The sequence below is a fragment of the Urocitellus parryii genome, chromosome 3 (assembly GCF_045843805.1).
Source record: "Urocitellus parryii isolate mUroPar1 chromosome 3, mUroPar1.hap1, whole genome shotgun sequence".
NCBI classification, from domain to species: Eukaryota; Metazoa; Chordata; class Mammalia; order Rodentia; family Sciuridae; genus Urocitellus; species Urocitellus parryii.
The window spans coordinates 691800-715431 of NC_135533.1; the positions used below are offsets into that span (position 1 = coordinate 691800).

At 46.6% G+C, this 23632-nt stretch overlaps 1 protein-coding gene across 1 annotated transcript in view; it reads left to right on the plus strand.

Moving 5' to 3' along the window:
* Positions 1 to 23632, plus strand: part of Ncapg2 (non-SMC condensin II complex subunit G2) — a 58915-nt gene that overhangs the window by 9670 nt on the left and 25613 nt on the right. The window contains exons 6-16 of the mRNA XM_026380006.2: positions 1362 to 1516; positions 3572 to 3706; positions 7008 to 7102; positions 8107 to 8176; positions 10865 to 10951; positions 11369 to 11461; positions 12427 to 12552; positions 14196 to 14375; positions 17040 to 17192; positions 19917 to 20139; positions 20324 to 20427. Of these exons, the coding sequence (XP_026235791.1) occupies positions 1362 to 1516; positions 3572 to 3706; positions 7008 to 7102; positions 8107 to 8176; positions 10865 to 10951; positions 11369 to 11461; positions 12427 to 12552; positions 14196 to 14375; positions 17040 to 17192; positions 19917 to 20139; positions 20324 to 20427 (1421 nt within the window). The remainder of the gene's footprint in view (positions 1 to 1361; positions 1517 to 3571; positions 3707 to 7007; positions 7103 to 8106; positions 8177 to 10864; positions 10952 to 11368; positions 11462 to 12426; positions 12553 to 14195; positions 14376 to 17039; positions 17193 to 19916; positions 20140 to 20323; positions 20428 to 23632) is intronic.

Consider the following 23632-nt stretch of genomic DNA (forward strand, 5'->3'; position numbering starts at 1 on the left):
AAATCTGCCATGAGCATGATCTGAGGAGATATTGCAGACTCCCAGGATGCTTACCAGGTTTTAGCTGGACTATAAGGCAAGAGCTATTAGGAGGCCTTAGTCTGGATTAATGAAAAATATAGTTGTGAAATATTTACATAAAGTTACTTTACACATATAAAATATGTAAAAGCAATGTTTTCATTTTTTTCTTTGTTCTTTTTTGATATATATAACAATAGAGTATATTTTAAAAGCAGTGTTATCTTCAGGATTGATTTTTTTTTTTAGGACCATTTCCAAGAACCCTTATCTGTCACTAGATTAGTGTGTTTTCATGTCACAGATTGTCTGGTCAGACCTCTTTCTTGCCATCACTTAGATTTGTGTATGTCCTTAGTATGTGGTGTTACTCTGTATTCTTGAAGTACAGTATCTCAAAAAGTCAACCCAAATTAATATAAAAATAGTTTCCAAATGCTGCGTGAATTTTAGTACCAGTTTATTTGTGCAGTCTCCAGATAACTTTATTTTTGTTTGTTTGATACTGGGGATCAAACCCAAGACAATGTATCACTGAGCTACATCCCTAATTCTTTTTATTTACTTATTTATTTGGTGCTGGGGATCGAACCCAGGGCCTTGTGTGTACAAGGCAAGCACTCTGCCATCTGCACTCTGCCATCTGAGCTATATCCCCAGCCCCTGTTATTTTTTATTTTGATACAGGGTGTTGGTAAATTGCTTAGCCTAACTCAAATTTGTGATGTCTCTGCCTATGCTCCCAGGTTGCTGAGATTTCAAGCCTGTGCCACTGCCCCTGACTTTAAATAACTGATAAAATGATTAATGCTAACCTTGTAGTTATTGCTGTGTTCCCAGTCAATTTCAGAATTTTACATTTGTATAATGGCATTCAGAAATCTATGGATAAGTGTGAACACAGTTAATATTATTGAGTTTTTCTGTTTATATAACCATTCCAGATTTTTTGATTTCATTTTTTAGTTTTGGTATGTGGATTGAACCCAGAAGCACTTTACCACTGAATTATACTCCTAGGCATTTTTATTTTGAGACAGGATCTTACTTAGTTGCTGAGGCTGACTTCAAACTTGGAATCCTCCTGCCTAATCCTCCTGAGTCACTGGAATTACCATGACCACACCTGGTTTGTGTCTGTCTTTATAATAGTAGTAGATCAGTTTTTTATTAAACATTCACATTCTACAAATGATGTTCATGAATCTTTGGCAAGTTAAACTTAAGTTAACATTTTTTGTTTAACAATGATTCTTGGTACAGAGAGTCAATTCTGTTTACTGTTAAAACTGAGGTGACAATTGGCTCACTAATGGAGAAACCACTGTGCTCTGTCCTAGGCATTTTATATGCACTACCTGAATCTGAAGGAAAACTCCAGAGCTCCATTCAGGATCTGTGTGTCACCTGGTGGGAGAAGGGCCTGCCTGCCAAGGAGGACTTGGGGAAGACTGCCTTTATCATGCTGCTGAGGAGGAGTCTGGAGACTAAAACAGTGTGTTTGCATTCTTAGTGCATACTTCACTTAAAGGGGCTGTGTGGCTGCCAGAGGCCTGCTAAGGAGGCCTCCCCATGTAGGGATTCTTCACCGCCTCAGATGTGTAGAGGTCAAGGGTGGGTGTGGCAGCTCCATGCAGATTGAAAGCCAGGCTTCCTCCTCTGTTTTCTGGGGTGTGGCTTCTCTCTTGTGACTTCAGTGGGGAGGCAGCTGGTCCACCTATATTGCCTCATACCAATTCAGGTCGGAAGAGAGTGGGAGAAGAGAGGGCTAGCTTCCACTGCTACTGTTTGCAGGAGAATGAGAGACGGGCTGGGCTGCAGAGAGAGGTGCTTGTGTGTGTGTAGTGCTGAGGGGCAGACACAGCCCTCACCTGAAGGGGCGGGTGGGTCAGGAGCATTTGAGATCCAGGTGTGCTTGTGGGTGGTTGAGTTTGTTTTACATGGCTGGGCCCAGGGGGAGACAGTGCCTCTGAAAGCCGACTTCACTTGGACTGTTTCTCAGGCTTTCATCCTGGCTATCCAGTCCAGAAATCTAGAAAATGAATAATTGTCCTAGAAAATCAACAGTTGGATCTCCACATAATAATACATATGTACATTTTAGCAAATTGGGCAAATGAAATAAAAATCATGCATAATTCCACCACCCAAGGTACTCATTGTTATTTTAGGACACCAACGAGAGTTCTTGTTTTTGGTACTGGGGATTGGGGTGCTTCACCACTGAGCCACATGCCCAGTTCTTTTTTTTTTCCTACATTTTTGAGACAGAGTTTTACTAAAGTTGCTTAACATCTTCCTAAGTTGCAGAGGCCGGCCTCAAACATGTGATCTTCCTGCTTCAGCCTCCTGAGTAGCTGGGATTACAGGCATCCTCCACCATGCCTGGCTCAAGGGTAGTTCTTACTGACCCACTTCTAATATCTCCTTCCTTAGGATGGATTCTATAGGATATGAACTTGAGGTTTTTTCTTTTGTTGGGGTGTTTGGGATGGAACCTGAGGCCTCAAGCTTACTAGGCAATTACTCTTACCACTAAGCTGCATGACTAGCCCTTTATAAAAAATTTAATTTTGAGACAGGGTCTTCCTAAGTTGCCCAGGCTAGTCTTGAACTTGCCATCTTCCTGCCTCAGCCTCCCAAGTAGCTGGGATTTCAGATATGCACCTCTGCCTAACTTGATGGCTTTTGAGGGTTTTCTAAAAGCTTGTACCTATTGAGTTCCCACCAACCATATCTGGGCTTCTGTGTCTAGACCCCATCCAAGAGCAGTGAGTATTAGAATAGAAAGCCTTTCGGCTGTACCTCAGCTCAGTCATTTTCCCTGCTGGACAAGGGATTAACTGAGAAACCTTTTTTTTTTTCATGAGAATTTATGCCATCACTGATTTGTCTTTTTGAAATCCACTTTCTGTGCCACTTAGCTTTTAAATCAATACTCCATTTTTAAGTAGCCACTGACCACTTGAGAGTTTTTCAATTTAATGTAAAAAAATGAAGAATTTGGTTCCCTAGTTGCACTGTTACATTGCAGGAGCTTAGTTGGCAGATATGGGTAACAGCTGCTGCACTGGCCTAAGGGGACAACATCCTCATCCTTGTGAATAGCACTGATTTCTGATTGCTTTTGCCTATTTTACAAAAATGTTCTCTAGGGCTGGACATAGTGGCACATGTCTATAACCCCAGCAACTCAGGATGCTGAGGCAGGAAAATCACAGCTTCAAGGCCAGCCTCTGCAACTTAGCAAGATGCTAAGCAAATTAGCAAGACCCTGTCTCAAAAACTAAAAAGGGCAGAGGATGTGGCTTAGTGGTAGAGCACCCCTGGGTTCTATCCCTAATGCTAAAATAAACAAAGTTCTTTAGAGCTCCAAGGGGGATTCACAAATTTTTAAGATTTGTTTTCACTTGTCACTATTTCCTACTTTTTGATGATTCATCTATAATTCTTATTTGTGACATAAAGTATACTTTGAAATAAGACCTTATCATTCATTAAAACAACCAAAAAACAAGTATAACATTCTTCTTTCCCTTGTTGTTCCTAGGGTGCAGACATATGTCGGCTCTGGCGTGTTCATCAAGCTCTATACTGCTTTGATTACAATTTGGAGGAAAGTAGAGGAATCAAAGATATGCTGCTTGAGTGTTTCATAAATGTTAATTATGTCAAGAAAGAAGAGGTAAGTGGGTTTTTCTGCTTTGGTCTCTTTGGCTACCTCCCAGTAGATGTTCTTCCCACTTTATGTGGCTGCTGTTGCGTAGTCTTGGTTCTCAGGGAGAGCAGGCTCAACCATTGAGACCTCCATAAGCACCACACGTTGTGTTTCCTGCAGGACAGTGTCAAAGCAAATACTTTACAAGTCCTTGCTTAGTTTGTCACTTGGTCAGATGATAACAGGAGTCTCTGTGAATCCTGGGGGGCATAAATTGCATTTTAAATTAAGAGGGTTAAAAGTAGGGCTTGGAGGGTTGGGGCTGTAGCTCAGTGGCAGAGCACTTGCCTAATGTGTGAGGCACTAGGTTCGATCCTTAGCACCACATTAAAAAAATAAGCAAATAAAAATAAAGGCATTCTGTTCATCTACAACTACAAAAACTGGGGCAGGGGGAATGAGTCTGAGAAAGTTTGTTCCTGTGGACGAGGTCTGACTTCTGCCCAGATTCTTTGGGGGTTTGGGGATGAATGCATGGCCTCATACATGCTGAGCTCACGGTCTTGCACTGATCCATACTCCCAGCCAATGCTTTTTCTGCCACAGTGCTGGGGCTTGGACCTAGGCCTCCCGCGTTCTGGCTAGTTCCCTGCCACTGAGCTGCACCCAGTGCCTTGTTCCCGCCGTAACCAGCATGTGCTTAGGACTGTCCTCGTAGGGTTCTCCATGTCCCTTTCTCACCCATCCAGTAATTCCAAGGGAGGCTTGAGGCCTGCTGCCCTACTTGTCCTGAGGCTGCTCACACAAGGCAACTGAGCATCAGGAACTTGGCCAGTGCAAATCGAAATGTGCCTTAGATGTAAGATGCATGTGAATGTGAGGACTTACATGAAAAAATGTTTTGGGTACATTGTTTTCCTTTTTTTTTTTTCTTTCTTTTTTTTTTTTTTTTGTGGTGCTGGGGATTGAACCCAAGGTAAGCACTCTACAAACTGAGCTATATCCCCAGCCCCGTGGGTACATTGCTTTATATAAAATACTATTAAAATCAATTTCCTTTTATTAATGTGGCTACCAGAGAATTAAAAACTGGAATGGCTCTGTGGTGTGCGTTTAGTGTGGACTGTGTGCCCTTGCTGTGTCCGAAGCTGCTCTGACATAGCCTGTTTGGGTTTTTGGTAGCCTGACAGATGGTGACAGGGCATCCTCCTCCTCTGAAACAGTTGCCTGCTCCAGGTCCCACAGCTGTTGTTGGGATGACAGGTTTGCTGGGTGTGCAGCCTCTGAGAGTGTGTGTCCTCATCCCTGTTTGTTTGCCTGGTGGGCCGGGACCTTAGTCAGATAACTGGGCCTCAGTGTTCACCAGGATCAGAGCAGCCCTGTCACAGCCTCCCTGCGAGGAACAGATGAGGCCATGCTAGGGAAGCAGCCAGTGCAGTTGCCCGTGAGTGAGCGTGCAGGGAGGGTCTCAGCTTGGGTTGTCTGTGGTTGCTGTGTGACACTGTTGCTACTGGAGGGACTCCAGACACATCCTACACCCTCATTGCCAGGATTGTTAGGAGGTTTGGAAGAGTAAAGAAGTTATAAGGGTAGTCACAGCCGGGCATAGTGGTATACATCTGTAATCCCAGTGGCTCAGGAGGCTGAAGCAGGAGGATCACAAGTTCAAAGCCAGCCTCAGCATTGGTGAGGCACTAAGCAACTCAGTGAGAACCTGTCTCTAAATAAAATACAAAACAGGCTGGGGATGTGGCTCAGTGGTCCAGTGCCCCTGAGTTCAATCCTCGGTACCAAAAAAAAAAAAACAAACAAAAAATGGGGAGTCATGCCAATCTGTTTATTTACATCAACTCACGTGAGCAGTTGAATTGTACCTGTTCATCCCACACCTGTGTGCAGGTGTGTGGCATAGGCTTAGGTTTGTTGTGCACCCCCCCCCCACACACACACACACATCGCCTTTTAAATTTTGTGCTCCTGTGAGTGTAGAACACCTATGCTGTTTCCTAATCAGTCACTGATTAAGTCAGCTCACTTCCAGTCATTTTGAGCCACAACTCTTCTGGGGATTGGGGCCTGCACATGCCAGGTGAGCTTTGGGTCACTGAGCTGTAGCAGCCCTGCCCTCCATGCTGTCTACTCCTATTGGATACTGCTGTTTTTAACATGGTTTGGTTTGGTTTGGTTTTGTGTGCACTGGGGCTTGGACTGAGGGCCTCTGTCATGCTGAGCAAGTGCTTTGCCACTGAGCCACACCACCCTACTGGCCTCCTTCCAGTTAGCCTGCTGTTTCTTCAGGCCATGCTGCCTGTAGTGGTGCTGGTGAGCAGCAGAGACTGTGGTATGGTCACTGGTAAGTTGAAGGGCAGTGTGATGTGTCTCGCAGAGTGCAAATTTGTACTCTTAGCTCATAGTGCAGCTGTAGTCTAGTAGCATGCACATAAATTAATCTTACACGGTATAATTAATGTCATCAGGCTCAGTATGTATGAAAATTCTCACCTTGCAAACACTTAACCTCTTATCTACTGAGTCTAATTTCTTTTTTTGGTACTGGGAATAGAACCTCAGGTGCTCCACCACTGAGCTATATTCCTAGCTCTTTTTATTTTTTATTTTGAGACAGAATTTTGCTAAGTTGTCTGTGGCCTATCGAAGCTGCTAAGGCTGGCCTTGAACTTGGGATCTTCCAGCCCCAGCCTCCTGAGTTGCTGGGATTGCAGGTGTGTCAGCCCCCAGACTGGCTCAAGTGTTTTCATTTATCACAGTTTAAGTAAACTGTTACTCAGTTCCATTTTAGGCATTTTATTTAATTTATTTATTTTCTTGGTACTGGAGATTGAACCCAGGGGACACTTCACCATTGAGCCACATCCCCAGCTCTTTTTTTTCCCCCCAGACAGTGTGTCAGTAAGTTGCTGAGGCTGGCCTCTAACTTGTGATCCTCCTGTCTCGGTCTCCTGAGTCACTGGTATTACAGGCCTATGTCACCATGCTTGGCTCATTCTTTGATTCTGGACCTCCTATCCACAGTGGAGCCAGAATGAAATGTTTATGTACCCCTGCTTTGGGTCTGTATGGTTCTGCCAGAACAGAGGCACTCAGGGTAGCCTCTACTCCATCCCAGGGCAGGAGACTCTGCAGCTCCAGGGTAGCACAGGCTTCTGCGGACGAGAGCCACCACCTGCAGCCTTCCCGACTCCATTCCTGCGCATACATCCAAGTTACAGCTGCACTTCCTGTTTAGAAACAGCTAGCTTTAGTAGAATCATTATTGGAAGTTTTTATTTAAATACAATTTGAATGCTATACATTTTTTTATTTGTAGGGACGAAGATTTCTTAGTTCTCTCTTCAATTGGAATATAAACTTCATTAAAATGATCCATGGAACCATTAAAAACCAGTTACAGGGATTACAAAAGTAAGTATTAAAGGTAATTAAAATTTTATGCTATCTTAATCTGATTTTGAAAGATTCCATTTTTCCTGACCTTTAATAGTTAATGTAATATATGAAAGCCTTAGAAGTTGTGTCTTTCATTACTTATTATTTATTGTTGTATCACTCAGTAGTATTTTTTTTTTACCCTCTATAGGTCATAAATCTTTCAATAGTGACCGTTGAAATTAAGATTTAACTTGTGATAGTTCTTTAAATAGTCAGATTAGATGCCAGTTAGATCTTGGCCACAAAAACTCACAGTAAAGCTCAGGTCACTAGTACATCTGAAAATATTTTGAATGTCCACTTCACCTTCCAGTTAAATGTGGGCTGGGGGTAGCTGAGCAAGCACCAGAGGTCCTGGTGGAGGGTGCTGTACCAGCACCACCCTCTTCCCAGCAGCTGTCAGGGACAGGGCCACATGTGTTGCAGGTCCCTCCTCACGATGTTTTCTAGGTGGGCATTGGATATAGTGTCCCAGTGTCAGGCAGCCGTGTCGGGTCCAAGTTTGGCTTGGGTTCTGATCTCGGGTGTTCTACGTTTGTAGAATGTTGGGTTGAACTAATAGGTTTCTAAACTTCTGTGACTCTGAAGTCAATTCTGGTATCATGAGGCTTCCTATAGGTGAGGAATTAATAGTCTGGAAAGTTCAGAATGATTCCACATAAACATTTCTAATACTTAAACTTTTGACCTTAGACTTGTTTCTGGGCTTATGTTCTCATGGTCTCAGAAAATGGTCAAGCTCTCAGTAAAGGGGTACCTTCTACTGAGGAGAGGAGTCTACCACTCACCTTCCTTCCCCAGACTTGCCATTTTCTACTTTCTGCTTCAGGTAGGTGACATCTCTGCAGATGATTTGAGAGCTCTAGTTAGGCAAAGTCTCCTCTCCCCTGAGGTAGGAGGGTCCCTGAAATGATATATGCCAATAATATAATTTTTTAAACTTGTACTAATAAAATTTTCATTTTTTTTTTCAAAAGGTATTTGATGGTACACATTGCAGAAGTTTATTTCAGAGCTTGGAAGAAGGCTTCAGGGAACATATTGGAGGTATTTACATCAGATGTTGATTGTACTCTGGTTACTGAGAGTCACCAAGGAGGGATGTTTAACCCTGGTTGGTGCTAAGAAGGGGAGGTTGGAGGACCTTGATGGGTGAGTGACTTGCTGGTGCACTTCATGCAAGGGCAGCTGTGGCCTAGTGTCACTTGCTGGAGTGCAGCTTGAGTGGAATCAAGGTCTGGCCCCTTGTTCCACAGCTTGAGACCTGGAGTGTCTAGTCATGGGTTTGGGGCCAGGAATGTGGCCTGTCCTAATCGCGGAGTGCTGAAAGTGCAAGATACACTCCAGATTTCAAAATATCTCACCAGCCCTTTCTAAAAATATTGATTTTATGTTGAAACGGTAGTGGTTTGGATGTAGAAAACATTAATAAATATATTTTAATATAAAAAATAATGTTAGAATATGTTATGAATTAAAATATAAAAGTATTCCAAACTATGCATAAACAAAACATCTTTAAAAATAACAATAAAAGATACTGTCAGAATAATACTAACAAACAAAATATATTATTTACTTTTACTGTGTTTTTTTTTTTTTTTTTTCCGTTTTTAATGTGGCCCCTACAAAGCATAAAGCTGTGTGGTGGCTTGCGTCCTGTTTCTGTGCTTAGCACTTTTCAGGACCCTCAGATACCTCCTCCTGTTGCATTGTTTTGAGAATGTTAGCCGTTAGCAGCTGTGACCCTTGGGTTATGCAGACATGGCATGGAATTCAGAATTGCAGTGGAACATTGAGCGCCGTCTGTTTTCCCTCATGCTGTCCTCAGGCTGGGTTCTCGAGGAAGCGCTAAGCATCCTGCTGCTCTGGCGAGCTGGCCATGGCCAATGGGCGTGCGGCCACACTCTTTTTTAAAAAATATTTTTAAGTGGTTGATGGACCTTTATTTTATTTATTTGTATGTGGTGCTGGGGATCGAACCTAGTGCCTCATGCATGCTAAGCAAGTGCACTACCACTGAGCCACAACCCCAGCCTCTGCGGCCACACTCTTATGCCCAACACTTGCTTCTCTTGCCACATGTCAATTGACATTGCTTCTAGAACATAAGTTTCCATTAGATTCCCTTGCAGACAACTTTTAAAAGTTTTAGAATAAATTTTGGGGGCAGAACCAGAATTGTTGTACTTTTTTTCCTTTGCATTGTTTTATTACTGCATAAAACTTGTTCTCAGGAAACAGTGTTTGTCTTTAGAGTGTTCTGCCCCATTTTCTCTAGTAGTGTTTTAAGAAAAGAATTGACTAGACTTGTACAAAATTATCTCCAAAATGTGCATTTCTCAGCCCTACTTCCTATTCTTTTCTCCCTTGAAGTTTTTTGTTGTTTTATTTTGGGGCTCTTAACCACTGAGCCACATCCCCAGCCCTTTGCTTATTTTTTATTTAGAGACAAGGACTCCCTGAGTTGCTTGGGAGCTTAGTAAGTTGCTGAGGCTGGCTTTGAAGTCACGATCCTCTTGCCTCAGCCTCCCAAGCCACTGGGATTATAGACATGTGCCACATGCCTGGCACTCCCTTTAAGTTTTTAAAGCAAATTCCAGATTTGATGTTTCATTTCTACAAAATTCAATGTGTATCTCTAAAAAGTGTGTTTATGCCTAAAAAACCTAAAAAACTAACAATAAATTCTTGGTAGTTTTTAAATTAATCAACCATATTAAATTTTTCTACTTGTCTCAAAGTGTCTTTTAAAATCTTTTGAGTCAGGATCCAAAAAGTTACCAACATGTTGTTTCCTTGTAAATCACTTCTTGAAGACTGTTTCTGCTTGGTTGTTTCCCTTTTTTGTGGCACTAGATTGGAACCCAGGGCCTCACGCATGCTAGGCAAGGGCTCTCCCACTGAGCTGCGTCCCAGCCCCACGTGGCGCCCTGGTCTGCGCTGGCCTGTGGGAGGCTAGGCCACTCGTCTCGTGGTGTGGAGTGCCTGTGCTCTGTGGCTGGTTGGGTTCAGGCCTTGCAGCGTTGCTGGCTTCCCAAGCAGTGTAGTGGCTCAGGTTTTATCATAGGTCCCACAGGTTCCTGTTTCATGTTCAGTGATGTGGAGACCTATTGGTGGCTTCCGGAGAAGGAGATATTTTTTAAGATGGCCAAGAAGAAGCCAGTTGATAGCACAGCCTCCTCTCGTCCTCCCTTAAAACCTTGGAATAATGGGTGGAGGGACCACAATGCAGGGTAATGGACCAGACCGTCCGCTGAGGTCTTGGGCTCCTGTTGCCAGTCTTTTCTCTTTGGCTTCACCTGAGGTCTGCTGAGGAGGTTCCCACACCCTCTGCTGCCCAGCCCTTCTCACCATGAGCCCCGAGAGTTCTTATTTCAGTCTATTTGGAGTCCTGGCCTCCACTGTAGAGGTAGTTCCTCTTCAGTTCTGTGAGGCTCAGGTTTGCAGAGATCATTCATGTCAGCGATGTCATAGGGTAGGGGACTCCAGGTCTGTGTGCCCTCGCCCCTCAGTCTGTCATTAGTGGCCTTGAGTGGTAGGTAGAAGCCTGCCCTGCTGTGTGGCACAGACTCCATGCTTTGTCAGGCAGGATAGCAGCTGAACCTTCTCCTTGGTTTGTGGAAACTGAAGGCACTGTCAGAATTAGGGACTTAGAATAAAGGTTTTCTCTGATGAGGACAGGAGGCATGCTGTCCATGTGCCAAGTGCCAGGCCCTGTGTTGGTCGTTGCAGGCCATCGAGAGTGACTGCATCCAGGACTTCATGTTCCATGGCATCCACCTGCCCAGGAGGTCTCCAGTGCATGCCAGAGTGCGGGAGGTGAGCGAGGTCCTTGTCACATGGACTGTGGACACAGGGTTGAGATCTGTCCCATCCTTTTTGTCCTCAGGTCATTGTTGGCTAAACTTAAGAATCCAGTTACGCTTTCACACGTCGATTGGTGGGGTTCCTTGGGATGTGGATGTTTGGTGCCTGGCAGTTGTGTTCCTGTCATGAGGGTTGTATGAGGACAGCAGAGCTGTGCTGTTACTGAGACAGAACCCTGTGCTGTGAGAGGTTGGGTTTCATGGAATGAATTATATATCACTGCTGTTTAAAAGTCTGTGAAGTGGGCACATCATTAATACCAGAGTTGATAACGTGGTCCACAGAAAGAAAAGAGTCACTTGTCACCTTTCGAATTCTTGAAATCAGCAGCACCCTTTTTTTCCTCCCTTCCCTGGTCCTGGCCTGCAGGTGCTGAGTTACTTCCACCGTCAGAAGGCGCGGCAGGGTGTGGAGGAGATGCTGTACAGGCTGTACAAGCCCATCCTGTGGAGGGGGCTGAAGGTGTGCACGTGGAGCGGGGCCGGGTGGGCTCTGATTGGAACCCATCATTCATAGTGGACTTGGTGGTAAGAGTAAGGCTGCGACCTGTGTTTTCTGGAATTTTGGAACAAAATTCTTTCTTTTTTTAAGATGAAGTCCTGATCTGTTACCCTGGGCTCCAGCAGTCCTCTTTACTCAGCCTCCTGAGTGGCTGGGATCAGGCACGCACCCACTGTGCCTAGCTCTCAGAATCTTTTCTTTCTTCTTGCTTGTTTTTGCAGCACTGGGGATTGAGCCCAGGGGTACTCTGCCTCTGAGCCCTATCTCCAGCCTTTCTTACTGTTTATTTTGAGACAAGGTCTCACTAACTTGCCCACACTGGCCTTGAACTCGCCTCTCAGCCTTCTGATCAAATCTTTAGCAAAACCATTTTTTGGATGCACTTAATTGGAAAGGTAGATTAGTTCAGTGCTGAGTACACAGTTGTTTTGAAGTAGCAAGTCGGGAATGAGACTGGGGACATGTGTGAACACCACTGAGGCTGGGTGGGCTGCCCATTCTTCATCCTCCACTCCACCCCCGTGTCCTCGTGCCCACAACAGGGCAAGAGGCAGAGACTTCCTGAGCATCCTCACGGACACACAAGTCTCCATGAACCTTGCTGGTGTCACCTGGCATAAGATGGGCTTTGATGTGAAGAAGATAATCTTTTATGTCTGTGGACATCGAGTTTGGCTTGATTTCAGGATGTCCTACCAAGTTCGGTCTGCGTAGTCTGTTCATCCCTGTAGGCATGTTGAGCTTCCTGGGCCTAGAGCTCCACTGAGCTACCCTTAGGCCAGTTTGGTCATTTTCAATGCAATAATTGTCTTCAACTTGTAAATAGGTTTCTGTTAAGGTAATAGAAGTATTCATTTGAGAACATCAGACTGAAGGCTTTGTGTGCTTTTCTGGGATTCTGAACTACTCTTCTCTTATTATTACAGGCCAGAAACTCAGAAGTGCGATCAAATGCTGCACTGCTGTTTATTGAAGCGTTTCCTGTTAGAGACCCAAACTTCCACACCATGGAAATGGATAGTGAAATTCAGAAACAGTTTGAAGAACTGTATGTACGTATCCCATGTGGTCAGGCTGCCTCTGCGCTCCAGCTCTGTGCATGTGGGGCACTGCTGCTGCTGGCAGGAGCCTAAGGGCCTGCCCCTGCTTCAGGGAAGGGCCCGTTCTCCCGGCCTCCTTGAAAACTGAGACCGAGACCTGCCGTCCCTTTCTTCTGTCAGTCCATTGGAACATTCCGTTTTTCTTTCCCCCCTTAGTGTGACCATCATACGTGGTGCCCCTGGTCCCCTGGTGGAGACGGGCATACCTCCCACTTGCTGGCTGTGACTTCTGATGAGCTGTTGGTCTTCTCTGTCTTCATCTCTTGGGGTGGCTTGGTGTGCCAGCCTGAAATCAGGGGAAGCATGCAGACACTGCTGTGCTTCCAGGGAGGTGCATTCTGGCAGGGGCTGCCTGTCTTCCGTGGCTGGAGAGTGCTGGTTCTGGTCCCCTCACCTTTGCAGGTTCCTGATGTGTTATGTTCTTTTTGTTCTGGTTAGTAGCAAAATGACGGGAAGAGTAGTCACCACCCGGATGTTACCCATGGTACTCCTGAGTGCTCCTTCGTTGGTTTCTGATTTATGAGGAACTTCACCTGTGGAAAGTTGAACTGGTAGTACAGCTAGGATCTGGCAGGAACCCTGGAAATAAGCAGTCTTCAGCGTGTTGTGCTCGGCTTATCCACTCATGTGTTCAGAAAGGTTCCTTTGGAAGTCTGTGGGCAGATGTTGCTGGGCAGACCACAGCTGGGCTTGGTAGCTCTTGGCAGTTGCTCTGGTAACTCGGGTGCAGAGCTTTGAGCCACTTCTGCTGCACACACTGGATGCCCTGCTCTGGGGTGTGTCAGCTGCCCCTTCCCACTCACAGTGCTGCTGCATTGTTTTGTGTACTTTGACTGCTTGGCCCTACAGGATGGTCACTCCTATTCCTGACCACATGTAAGGGTTTGGAACACCTCAGCAGGCAGAGTGGGGAGCAAAGTGCAGACAGCTTCGCCTCAGTCCTGGCCCTGCTGCTTGCTTGGCCATTCCTATGTGGATTGAAGCATTGTTTTTTTCTGGGCTCTGCATTATAGCATTTTGGAATTCAAGAGAGTGGACTACATGGGTAGTATCTGTATGAACTCTGGCCACATCTGATGGTGTGTGGAGCTCTGAATGGTGGAGCTGGTGCTCAAGACCCACTGTGAACAAGGCCCTGTGTGCAGGGAGCAAATGAGCTGCACATGCTTCCGAGCTGTTCTTGAGTGCTCCACATCAGAAGCACCACTGGGGTGGGGCCTCTGCATCTGATCAGCCAAGTGTGGGTTGAAGATATTGGGAGAAAATGTGTTTTATCTGTAAGGTGTTGTAGTCACTGTGTCCTAAACAACACACGTTGTTTTAGCATCACAAGTAATCCAGCAGTAAGGTGCATGGCAAGGTGTATCAGTTTTTGTTTTGCATCTTTATTTAAGGGAGTTGAGCATCTGTACTTCAGCATCCTTAGAGGGTGGTCCTGGAACTAATTCCCTTGAAGACAGTGTGACCAATGTTTCTATAACTTTAAATGTCTATTATTAAGTTATAGATTCCCCAAATGCTAGTGTATAAAGCAAATGTCAACACAAAGGGAACTGATTTAAGATTTTTAAGCCTTTTTCCCTTCCTACTTACAGAGCCTTTTAGAAGATCCTTATCCGATGGTCCGTTCCACAGGGATCCTTGGTGTTTGTAAAATAACTTCCCAGTACTGGGAAATGATGCCCCCAACCATCCTTATCGATCTCCTGAAGAAAATAACTGGGGAATTGGCATTTGATACCAGCTCAGCTGATGTTCGTTGTTCTGTCTTTAAGGTAAGATTTTTAAAATTATATGGTGATGTTTAGATATTGTAGAATAGTAGCAAAATACGGAGAAGGAAAAAGACAAAAATATACCCATTATTGGGCTCCATAGAGAGAGCTGTTGATACTTTGTATGTGTAAAGTACAATTATAAAGAAACTAAAGTGTTTTCTACAGAAAATGACTGCCCAATAAGATCCTGGTGTTCACTGTATGGGGCGCACTCCCCAGTACTCTTGAATTCATTCTTTTTTGTCTTTGGGGAGTGTCTTGGGAAGATGCCTGTGTCGTGGCTGAGAACAGGGTCTGCAGGTGCAAGGGAGAGGACAGCAGGACCTCGGCTTAGAGCTCGTGGCCTGTGCTGATGGCTGTGTGACCTGGCCCTGTGCCCTCCACCCTGGAGGCACCAGGAGCCCCTTCACTGGGCCTGGCCTTGGTGTTTCTGTACTCTGCTGATCTAGCCCCTGAGCCATATGAAGCTACTCCTCTGCCCACTTTGTGAGTCTGCCATCTTCACAGATAAGTATTTAGAAGTCCTTAGAGAGGGATTGTACTCCGCCTTGCACAGAATCTGCTCAGCATGTATTGGGATTAACTTGAATAATGGTTTATACACCCACCTGTCACCAGCCCAACACTAGTTTAAACTTGACAAGCATAGGCACATTTTATTTCCTAATCAACCTGGACCAAGTCACCTGGGTTTGCAGAAACTGACATGGATGTCAGATCCTATGGTGGTCATTGATTTCTCTGCTTCCATGACTTTGGTGACAACAGAAGAGCAATGATGTAGTATTGGGCCTGGGGCAGGGGCTCAGGCCATGATGACACATTCTTGGAGCTGACTCAGGAGCTGAGTGATCTCACTTTCCTCCACTGCCTTCGACTGTCTCCTCTCCCACTTGGCATCAGACTGCCGTGCCTGTGGGCACTGCTCTGTGACCTGCTTGCCTGTTGCTTCCTTGTGTCCTTGCTTTGGGCACCCTTCCTCCCTGGTACTTGCTGAAACCTGAAGGAAAGCAGGTCTTCCCTGGGTTGCACCAGGTGCAGGACTTGCCTCTTCCCCTGCAGGCCTCTTGGCAAGCCGCCTGCTGTGTGGCCCGTGGTTGGCACCAGCCTTTCACTGTCAGAAGAGTGTTCCTCACTTTCCTTTTCCTTACTGCTTCCAAATCCCCTCTGCAGTGTGCACTGGTCTTTGGCCAGTGGAGCACCTCTAGCCAAGCTTACTTTTGCTCTTGTTTCTCTGATCTCAGCCAGCTTCAACCCCGGAACAGTCCTTTGTTCTGCTCACTGTCACAACCCTTGCCTCCTTTTCCTTACAGCTGCCAGTGCTGGGCTATGTGGTTTCCACATGGCTTGCCCTTCAGTCTGAGGGGCCTCACTCAGTGGACAGTGTCTGGAAGTTCCACCGTGGCCAGCATACAGCTCTTAGATGGCATGGTCTTGAAGAATGTGACTCAGCCACATAGACTCAGACAAGCACAGGCTGACAGATCTGGAAGGAGGTGTTTTCTTCAGGGTCCAGCCATCCCCAAATGTGCTGCCCTGGAAGCTAGGGCACTTCATTCCTAAGGTCTTTGTGGCAAATGGTGCAACTCTACCCACCCCCAGCACCACTGAATCTGACCACCTTTTCTGAGTCTCTGCTACCCCGCAGGGTCATCTCTCTCTCCCTCATTCCTTCTTTTCTTTGCAATGGCAGCACCATCTGCTCAAATGCCTACCTGCCTGCTGTTCTTCCTCATCCCCTGCACTCTGCACTTCTCTGAGATTGCTTTCTCCTGCTGCTGTGATTCAAGCAGTGTGCCCTGGCTCAGTCACCTCAGTTCTGTCCTTCTGACCGCAGTCTGGCAAATCCTGGCTTCTGACAAAACTCCCACAAGTTACAGCAAACTGCTTTGGGCAGATGGGTCTCATGTGTGGGGGACAGTGTGGGTGCTGGGTTCGAGATGGAGACAGAAAACAGGGAACCCCTAGGACAGGTGGGAGGCAGGGAGGCACGACTGCAGAGCTGCACGGAGCCTCTAGTGGTGTCCAGAGGTGCCCTGCAGCCCAGTGAATCAAGTGCTTAGACGTGATGCTTTAGAAACCACATGTCCTTGAAATTTAAAACAACATGACTCATTAAAATAAAACTTCAAGAACTTGCAGAAGTGTCCCTTTTCCTAATAATTGGAGGAAGTAGATGATGAGTTTGGGAATGTGGGACCTCGGCTCCAAGCTGGCACCTCCTCTGACCTATACTGAGTCCTCACCTCTTCTCCTGGGGTCTGAATGTCCAGGTTAGCCATACAGGCATACTAGTTACTCAGGTGGACATTGAGTCAGGATGCAAAGTTTATTGACTGTTAAAGACCCGGCTTTAGACACAGCCGTGTTTGCCAATCTGCTCTGAATCTTCCAATTAAGGTCCTACAGGGTTGGGCAGAGGGTACTCTGGTCTCTTCTGTCACCAGATCAGTCTTGTGGCATGGAGCAGTGATGGCTGGCCCCCAGTTGTCAAGCAATGCTAGCTCGTTGAGTGCTTGTGGATGGCACTTCCAGGAAAATGTGATTTGCCCTACGTGTTTATTTTCCCGTGCATTGGGTAAGGGTGGAGCTGAGCGTCCTCCTAAACAAACTTGTCTTGGCATGTTCTGATGTTGAGCTCTCTCTTTCCCCTTTGTGTAGTGTCTGCCGATAATTCTGGATAACAAACTGAGCCACCCACTATTAGAACAGCTTTTGCCGGCACTCAGGTACAGTCTTCATGACAACTCGGAGAAAGTGAGAGTGGCATTCGTGGAGCTGCTGCTGAAGATCAAAGCTGTGCGAGCTGCAAAGGTGGGCAGCTTGAGTTCCTGTTACCACAGGGAAGAAAGGGGCATTTGTTTCCACCCAAAAGAAAGAAAGAGCTTTTTTGTTTTGTACTGGGGATTGAACCCAAGGGATGCTTAACCACTGAGCTGTAGCCCACCCCTTTTTATAAATATTTTTTATTTTGAAACAGGGTCTTGCTATAATGCTTAGGGCCTCACTAAGTTGCTGAGCCTGGCTTTAACCTTGTGATCCCCTTACCTCGGCCTCCAGAGGTGTGTGCCACTGGGCCTGGAAAAAGACAAAGCAATTTTAATTTCAGGTGCTTTAGTATTGACAAAGGTGGTAACTGCTGCTTTTGACCAATAGCTGTTCCAAGACTTTTTGTGATTTTCATTGAAGATTCTGGAAATGCCAGTATGTTTCTTCTTTGAAAACATTGATATATAAACACCTCTTATGTGACTGTTCATTGTGCATTGGGTGTGTTTGTTGCAGTATCTGGAGTAATATTTAGATACTTGACACCTTCCTTGGGGAGGTTGACCGTGAACCCTCTCCTTCCACCAAGGGAGGCTTGTAACAAGTGTAACAAGTGTGCACTGGGCCGTAGCACATGCTGCTGGCACCATCGTCCGCTACTAGTTCTGGGCCCTTCAGTCCTTGCTGAGGACGTTGGGTGTTTTGGACTCAGCTGTTACTTGGTGACATCATGAACTCTGTCCCTCCTCCCAGCAGGTCACAGACACTTAAATTATGCTGTTATGACATGGCATTGAGAAACACCTGACAGGTCTGTTGGTCTTGGGTCAGCGATTCAGACTTGTGTGTTCACGTGGGGAATGATGCTGTTTGGCACAAAAGGACAAGGAGGGACATTTGTGGGACTTGTGTGGAAATAACTTAAGGTTTATAAGTAAAAAGGAAGAGCATTGAAGTATCTAATGTGTGGCCAGCTGTATAACATGGGGACTGGTGCATGCAGCCGCCTGCCTATGAGATACTCCTGGAAGGTGTGAGGCGCAGGGGTCCTGCATGTAGGGGAAGGAAGCGTTGTGCGGGCTTCAGTGCTGAGCTCTGTGAGGCTGTGCTTTGGCACTCATGCTAGTGCTAGTGGGAGTGTGGGCAGGAGAAAAGTTGTGTACTTCAGTAATGGACAGGCTGACCCTCTGAGCGTATTCTGTGTGTGGCTTTCCATCCTGTGTTAGCTGTGGTGGGCTGTCCCCAGGCTGAGCTGGCGGTCAGGAGAGGCCCCTGTGCTTGCAAATGCTGGTCAGAGCCTGTCACAAACCTCTGTTCTGTGTATGGGGTAGTGGTGACAGTGTGACAGAACAGCCCCTGGGGCTTGTGCTTGACCACTCTGTAAAGTGAGTTCTGTGAAATGACAGCAGGTGAACCCGAGGCCAGTGGCCGCTGGGACACATCTGCTGTGGTAGCAGCCACACATGCAGGCCTGCTGGTGCTGTCCAGAGTTGCCCATTTGGACAGTTCACGCTGGGACATGCAGAAAGGGGCTCATGTGTGAAGCAGATTTCAGAGATGTTGCCCAGGTAGTCGGAACAAGGCCTGGCACTTGTCCCTGTTTCCTGCACCCTGAGTGTACCAGCCTGACTCCCCTGAGACCCCCAGTGCTTCAGGCAGGCTTGTGGCCTCAGTTAGCTGAAGGTTCTGGTCCACAGGGGACTGAGTGCTCCTCCTAGTGGTGCCTGAAGCACGGAGCCATGTCCTGTCTCCCCAGAACCAGGTGGTGTCCAATGGCCATGGAATTAGTAGTGGCATTGATGACAATTCTGGTGCAGGAGGACGCTAGGCAGCTGGAGGGGGCTGGAGCTAGAGCACCTGCCAGTCCCACGTCGTTCGCGCCCCCCCCCCCCCCCCCCCCGCCCGGAGACAGAACTCAGGTGAGCTTGTGTGTGCATCTGTTATGTCAGAACAATGTGACATACTCAAATAGTGATGAGAAGGATCTGTGGAAAATACCAAGGAGATGGTCCTGAGACCCAGGCTCCTGAGGAAAAGCCTGGTCCAGGTCCCTGTGTGCAGGTGAGGAAGTGTGCTGGGACAGGCTTGAACATCCTGCCTTAAGATCCGTTTCCCTCCCGTTCTGTGATAGTCCTCTCTTGTCTTGGATCTCTTGCTCAGAAGCTTGGTGTTTTCTGAAGGTGACTCGAGTGCTTTTCAGTATGAGGACTATATGGTCAGTTCTGAGTATTGTACTTGCCTGGCTTTTGAGGTGGCTAGAGGAGGGCGTGGTGGAGGATGTGAGGAAGGGGGCTCTGGTATTGGAGGAGCCTTGCTGAAGGATCAACCAGGCAGCCCTGGGCTGTTCAGGAGCCATGCCCAGGCTGCTAAGACAGAAGTACTGCATCCCTCTCAAATTGTTAAATGTGTTTTTAAAATTTACTATTCACATTTAATGGGCCAAAGGGTTAGGTTTTAGGAAATTTAAAAATGGCTTGATTGGAAACTATGTCTGTAATTTGAGAGTTTACTGTAGAAAAACCGTGGTGGTGGGTAATGGTGACTAACCTTCTCCACAGCCTTGGACTTGGGCATCTTATATACTGGTCTTCTTAAGAGGTAGACTGATCTTTTCTTCACAGGAATCACAGATTCTAGTACAGTCATTTGAAATGAATGTTCTTGAATGCAGAATTAGTCTCTTTGGTTTTGTTCTGGAAATCTCCCTGAAGCAGTTTCCAAGGTCACTGGAGTGATTGATGCTTCCTTCTGCCCCTGTGCTCTTCATAGTTCTGGAAAATATGCCCCATGGAGCACATTCTGGTTCGTCTGCAAATGGACTCGCGGCCTGTGTCCCGGCGCCTGGTGAGCCTCGTCTTCAACTCCTTCCTGCCCGTGAACCAGCCAGAGGAGGTCTGGTGTGAGCGCTGCGTCACGCTGGTGCAGATGAACCACGCGGCTGCTAGGAGGTTCTACCAGCACGCCCACGAACACACCGCCTGCACCAACATAGGTTGGAGTCCCACCCCCCATGCTCCTGCCCACCACGTGAGGGCTGGCCCCTCTGGCAGCTTCACGCTGGCGTGTGTTGTGATGACTTGTCTCAAAGCTTTTCACTGTTTGGGATTATAGTTCTGATTAGAAGATTGATTTTGTAGGAGAAACATGTTGATTGTTGATTATTGTAAACGTTTTAGCCAAGCTGATCCATGTTATTCGCCACTGTTTAAACGCCTGCGTCCAGAGGGCACTGCGGGAACAGCAGGAGGACCCTGAGGAGCGGGAGAAGGAGAACGTGAGTGTGAGTGGCACCCCAACCTCCTGCCTCGGGTGTCTTCTCCCTGGGCTGTTGTGTTAGGGATATTTTTATTTTCCATTTATTTCTTTAGTACTGATAAGCAAATTACTTTGGAAGATCGAGTGCTGTGTTTGAAAGACCCTCTGGGTATCCTTTGCAGTTTGTGGTGGAGTGAGGGTGGGTGTAAAGCAGAAGAAACTTCCCTGTTGCAGCACCTCGTGCCAGTGTCCTTTGCCTCACTATGTGTTTTGATCCCACCTGGATATAGCTCAGATGGGCTGGATTCTGGTGTCCCCAAGTTCACACTGGGTGGGCGGTAGTGTCGGACACAGCCATTCACATAGGATTCTGCCAGAAATGTCCTGGGGCTCGATTTCTGGGTATGAGCTTTATGTAGGAAGTATAATTTGTCAAAGGGAATTTTTAGCTGCTATTAGAAATCCAGAGTGCCCTGTTTTAGCAGAAGGAAGCAGCAGCCAGAAGTGGGCACACTTTTACTACTGCAGCTCACACGCCAGTTCTTGAGCTGTGGACATTTAAAGTAAAATTTGAGGTAATTATAGTACCCAGCTGGATTAGGGCGCTGACCCTGGAGGGAAATTTCAAGATACCTGTACCGAGGTGCTGTGCCTGTGTGTCCCTGTGTGGTCAGGTGCTGGGCTGAGGGCCCCTCTCGGGTGCTGCCCTCTGAGCCCACAAGGAAGGGCAAGGCAGGTAGGTGCAGCTCTGCCTCCTCTCTGGGGAGGCTGTTTCACCAGCCTGTCCCAACATACCCACCCCTTGTGCCCTGGCAGGCCACCAGACATTTCCTTTTCTCTTTGCTGAAAAAAGCCCAGGAAAATAAAAGTGTGGTGGAGGGAGAAGGCACACAGATCAGTGCCGCTGTCATTCTCACATGGTGACTTCCTCGGGGATCATGCTCACGCTTCGGGGAGGAGTTCAAGTGCCTTTGTGGCTCCCTCTTTGCTGGGGCTTTGCCAGGGAGGTGGCGCTCTGGAGTCAGCTGGAGGTGCCAGCTCAGGGGTTTCCAGCTGCTCAGTCTGCAGAACCCCGATGTGCACCGAGGGGAAAAGAGCAGCCAGGTGTGGAGGAATGGCCCCCAGGGGACACCTGCTTGCTCGCACCAGGAATAGAGATACTTTTGCAAAAGAGAATGCACATCTCATAGTGTGGTGATCAAAAGATTCTCACTCTGTCCATGCTGAGGGGTTCTTTACCCCAGTCCAGTAGCTGGTCATCATTGAGGATGTGCGTGTTGTATCCTCAGGTCAGGTTCCACGTCGCCAGCAAAGACAAGGGTTTAGAAACTATTCCATGGTGCCTGTGGGAAAAACATGTAGTTTGTCTGCTAGAAATTGTTATTCCAAGAATACCTGTGGTCAAGAGCAGGCATTTATGAAGTGAACTTTTAAGGCTTTCCAATTGCTGTCCCCTAAAAACCAAAGATGTCCTCTGCTAAACTTATTGTTGAGCATGTTTCTCAAGTGATGTTCTCAAAGCGGAGGTGATGGTGATAGCAGAAAATAAACAGCAAGGCTGCTGTGCTAGGTCATGGGCTGCTTTGGTTTGTTTTAAAATAAATGTTCCTATTTATGTTTTTAGACTTACGTTGGTGGTACCTACCTGTCACGAACCTCAGTGCTCTGGGTCATAAATTTGTCCCCTCTCTACGGAGTTGGAACAGGAAAAAGGAGAGTTAAATGCAGAAAGAAATTTCTGTAGAAATTTATTTATTTTATAGTAGAATGCATTTGACACATTGTGCACAAATGGAGCACAACTTCTCCTTCCTCTGGGTGTACATGGTGCAGAGTCACTCCAGTAGTGCAATCATACATGTATATAGGGTGATAACGTCTGTCTCATTCCACCATCCTTCCCATCCCCACAGACCCTCCTCTCCCCTCACTCCCCTTGCAGAATGAAAATTTTGTCAATCTTACTTGTATCATTCTTCTGATAAGCCGTTAGTGGTTTCTTTGCTTTTAAAATTGACTGGAATGCATTTCAAAGCATTCTAATTTTGTGTAGAAACCACATTTACCTCTTCTATGTACTGTTATTAATCAAATTTAATTTTTCCCTTGTCCCATCCTTATGTAGTTAGCAAAAAAAAAAAAAAAATACTAGACTGGGCATGGTGGCACAGGCCTGTAATCTCAGGACAGGAAGGCTGAGTGAGGGGAGGATTGCAAGTTTGAGACAGTCTCAACAATTTAGCAAGACCCTGTCTCAAAATGAAAAATTAAAAGGGCTGGGGATGTGGCTTAGTAATAAAGCACTCCCTGGGTTCAGTCCCCAGCACAAAACAAACAACTAACCAGCCGAATAAACCCAAACCTGATCTGACTCTTTCTTGTCATCTCAAGGCAGTTTCCTTCAAGGAAATTGCTGCATTGGTCACTTAACAGATTGTCAGACTGTCTTGCACAGGCCTCCTACAGGGATCGCTGGTGGACCTCACCAGTGTGTGTCTGCTGGCGGCCATGTGTGTGCGGCAACAAGGGCCGGCAGGCAGGGTGCCTGTACCGTGGCCGGAGGGGATTGGTCAGAGTGCGTGTGGGTCACTGTGAGCATGCAGGGGTGTGGTCCCACACGTACCAGTTCGAGGTCAGGAAGCTTCATGTCAGAGTAGACCAGGGAGCCCTGACTTGGTGGCTGGAGGTGGCGAGCACGTGTCCCTCCAGTTTAGGACTGTGGGCCGCCTAGGAAGGTGGCTGTGGTGCTGCATCCGGTAGGGCCCAGGCAGGGCCAGTGGCATGCTCACAGCCTGTCACTCCTTCATTCGCTTCGGGGTTTGTGTTGACAAGTAGCGTCCTTTGGTTTTAAAAGAGTTTTAACTCATGTAAACTGTTTCTTTTTTTTTTTTTTTTAATATCTTTATTTTGTTTATTTATTTTTATGTGGTGCTGAGTATCGAACCCAGTGCCTCACGTGTGGGAGGCAAGCACCCTGCCACTGAGCCATAGCCACAGCCTCATAAACTGTTTCTTTAAAGGAAGTTAAATGCGGTTTATTGAGAACTTATTTTGGGGGTGGCATTTGAAGAAATTGACCTCCCTAGTAGAGATTCGAAAATAGACAGTCCAGTTCTGTTGAGATTTCAGAGTAGCTGGCCTGTAAATCTGAGATGTCTTTTGAGGACAGTGCTCTTGGCTTGTAACACCTGCTGTCAGATGCTGTCACAATAACAGTATTTGTGTCTTAG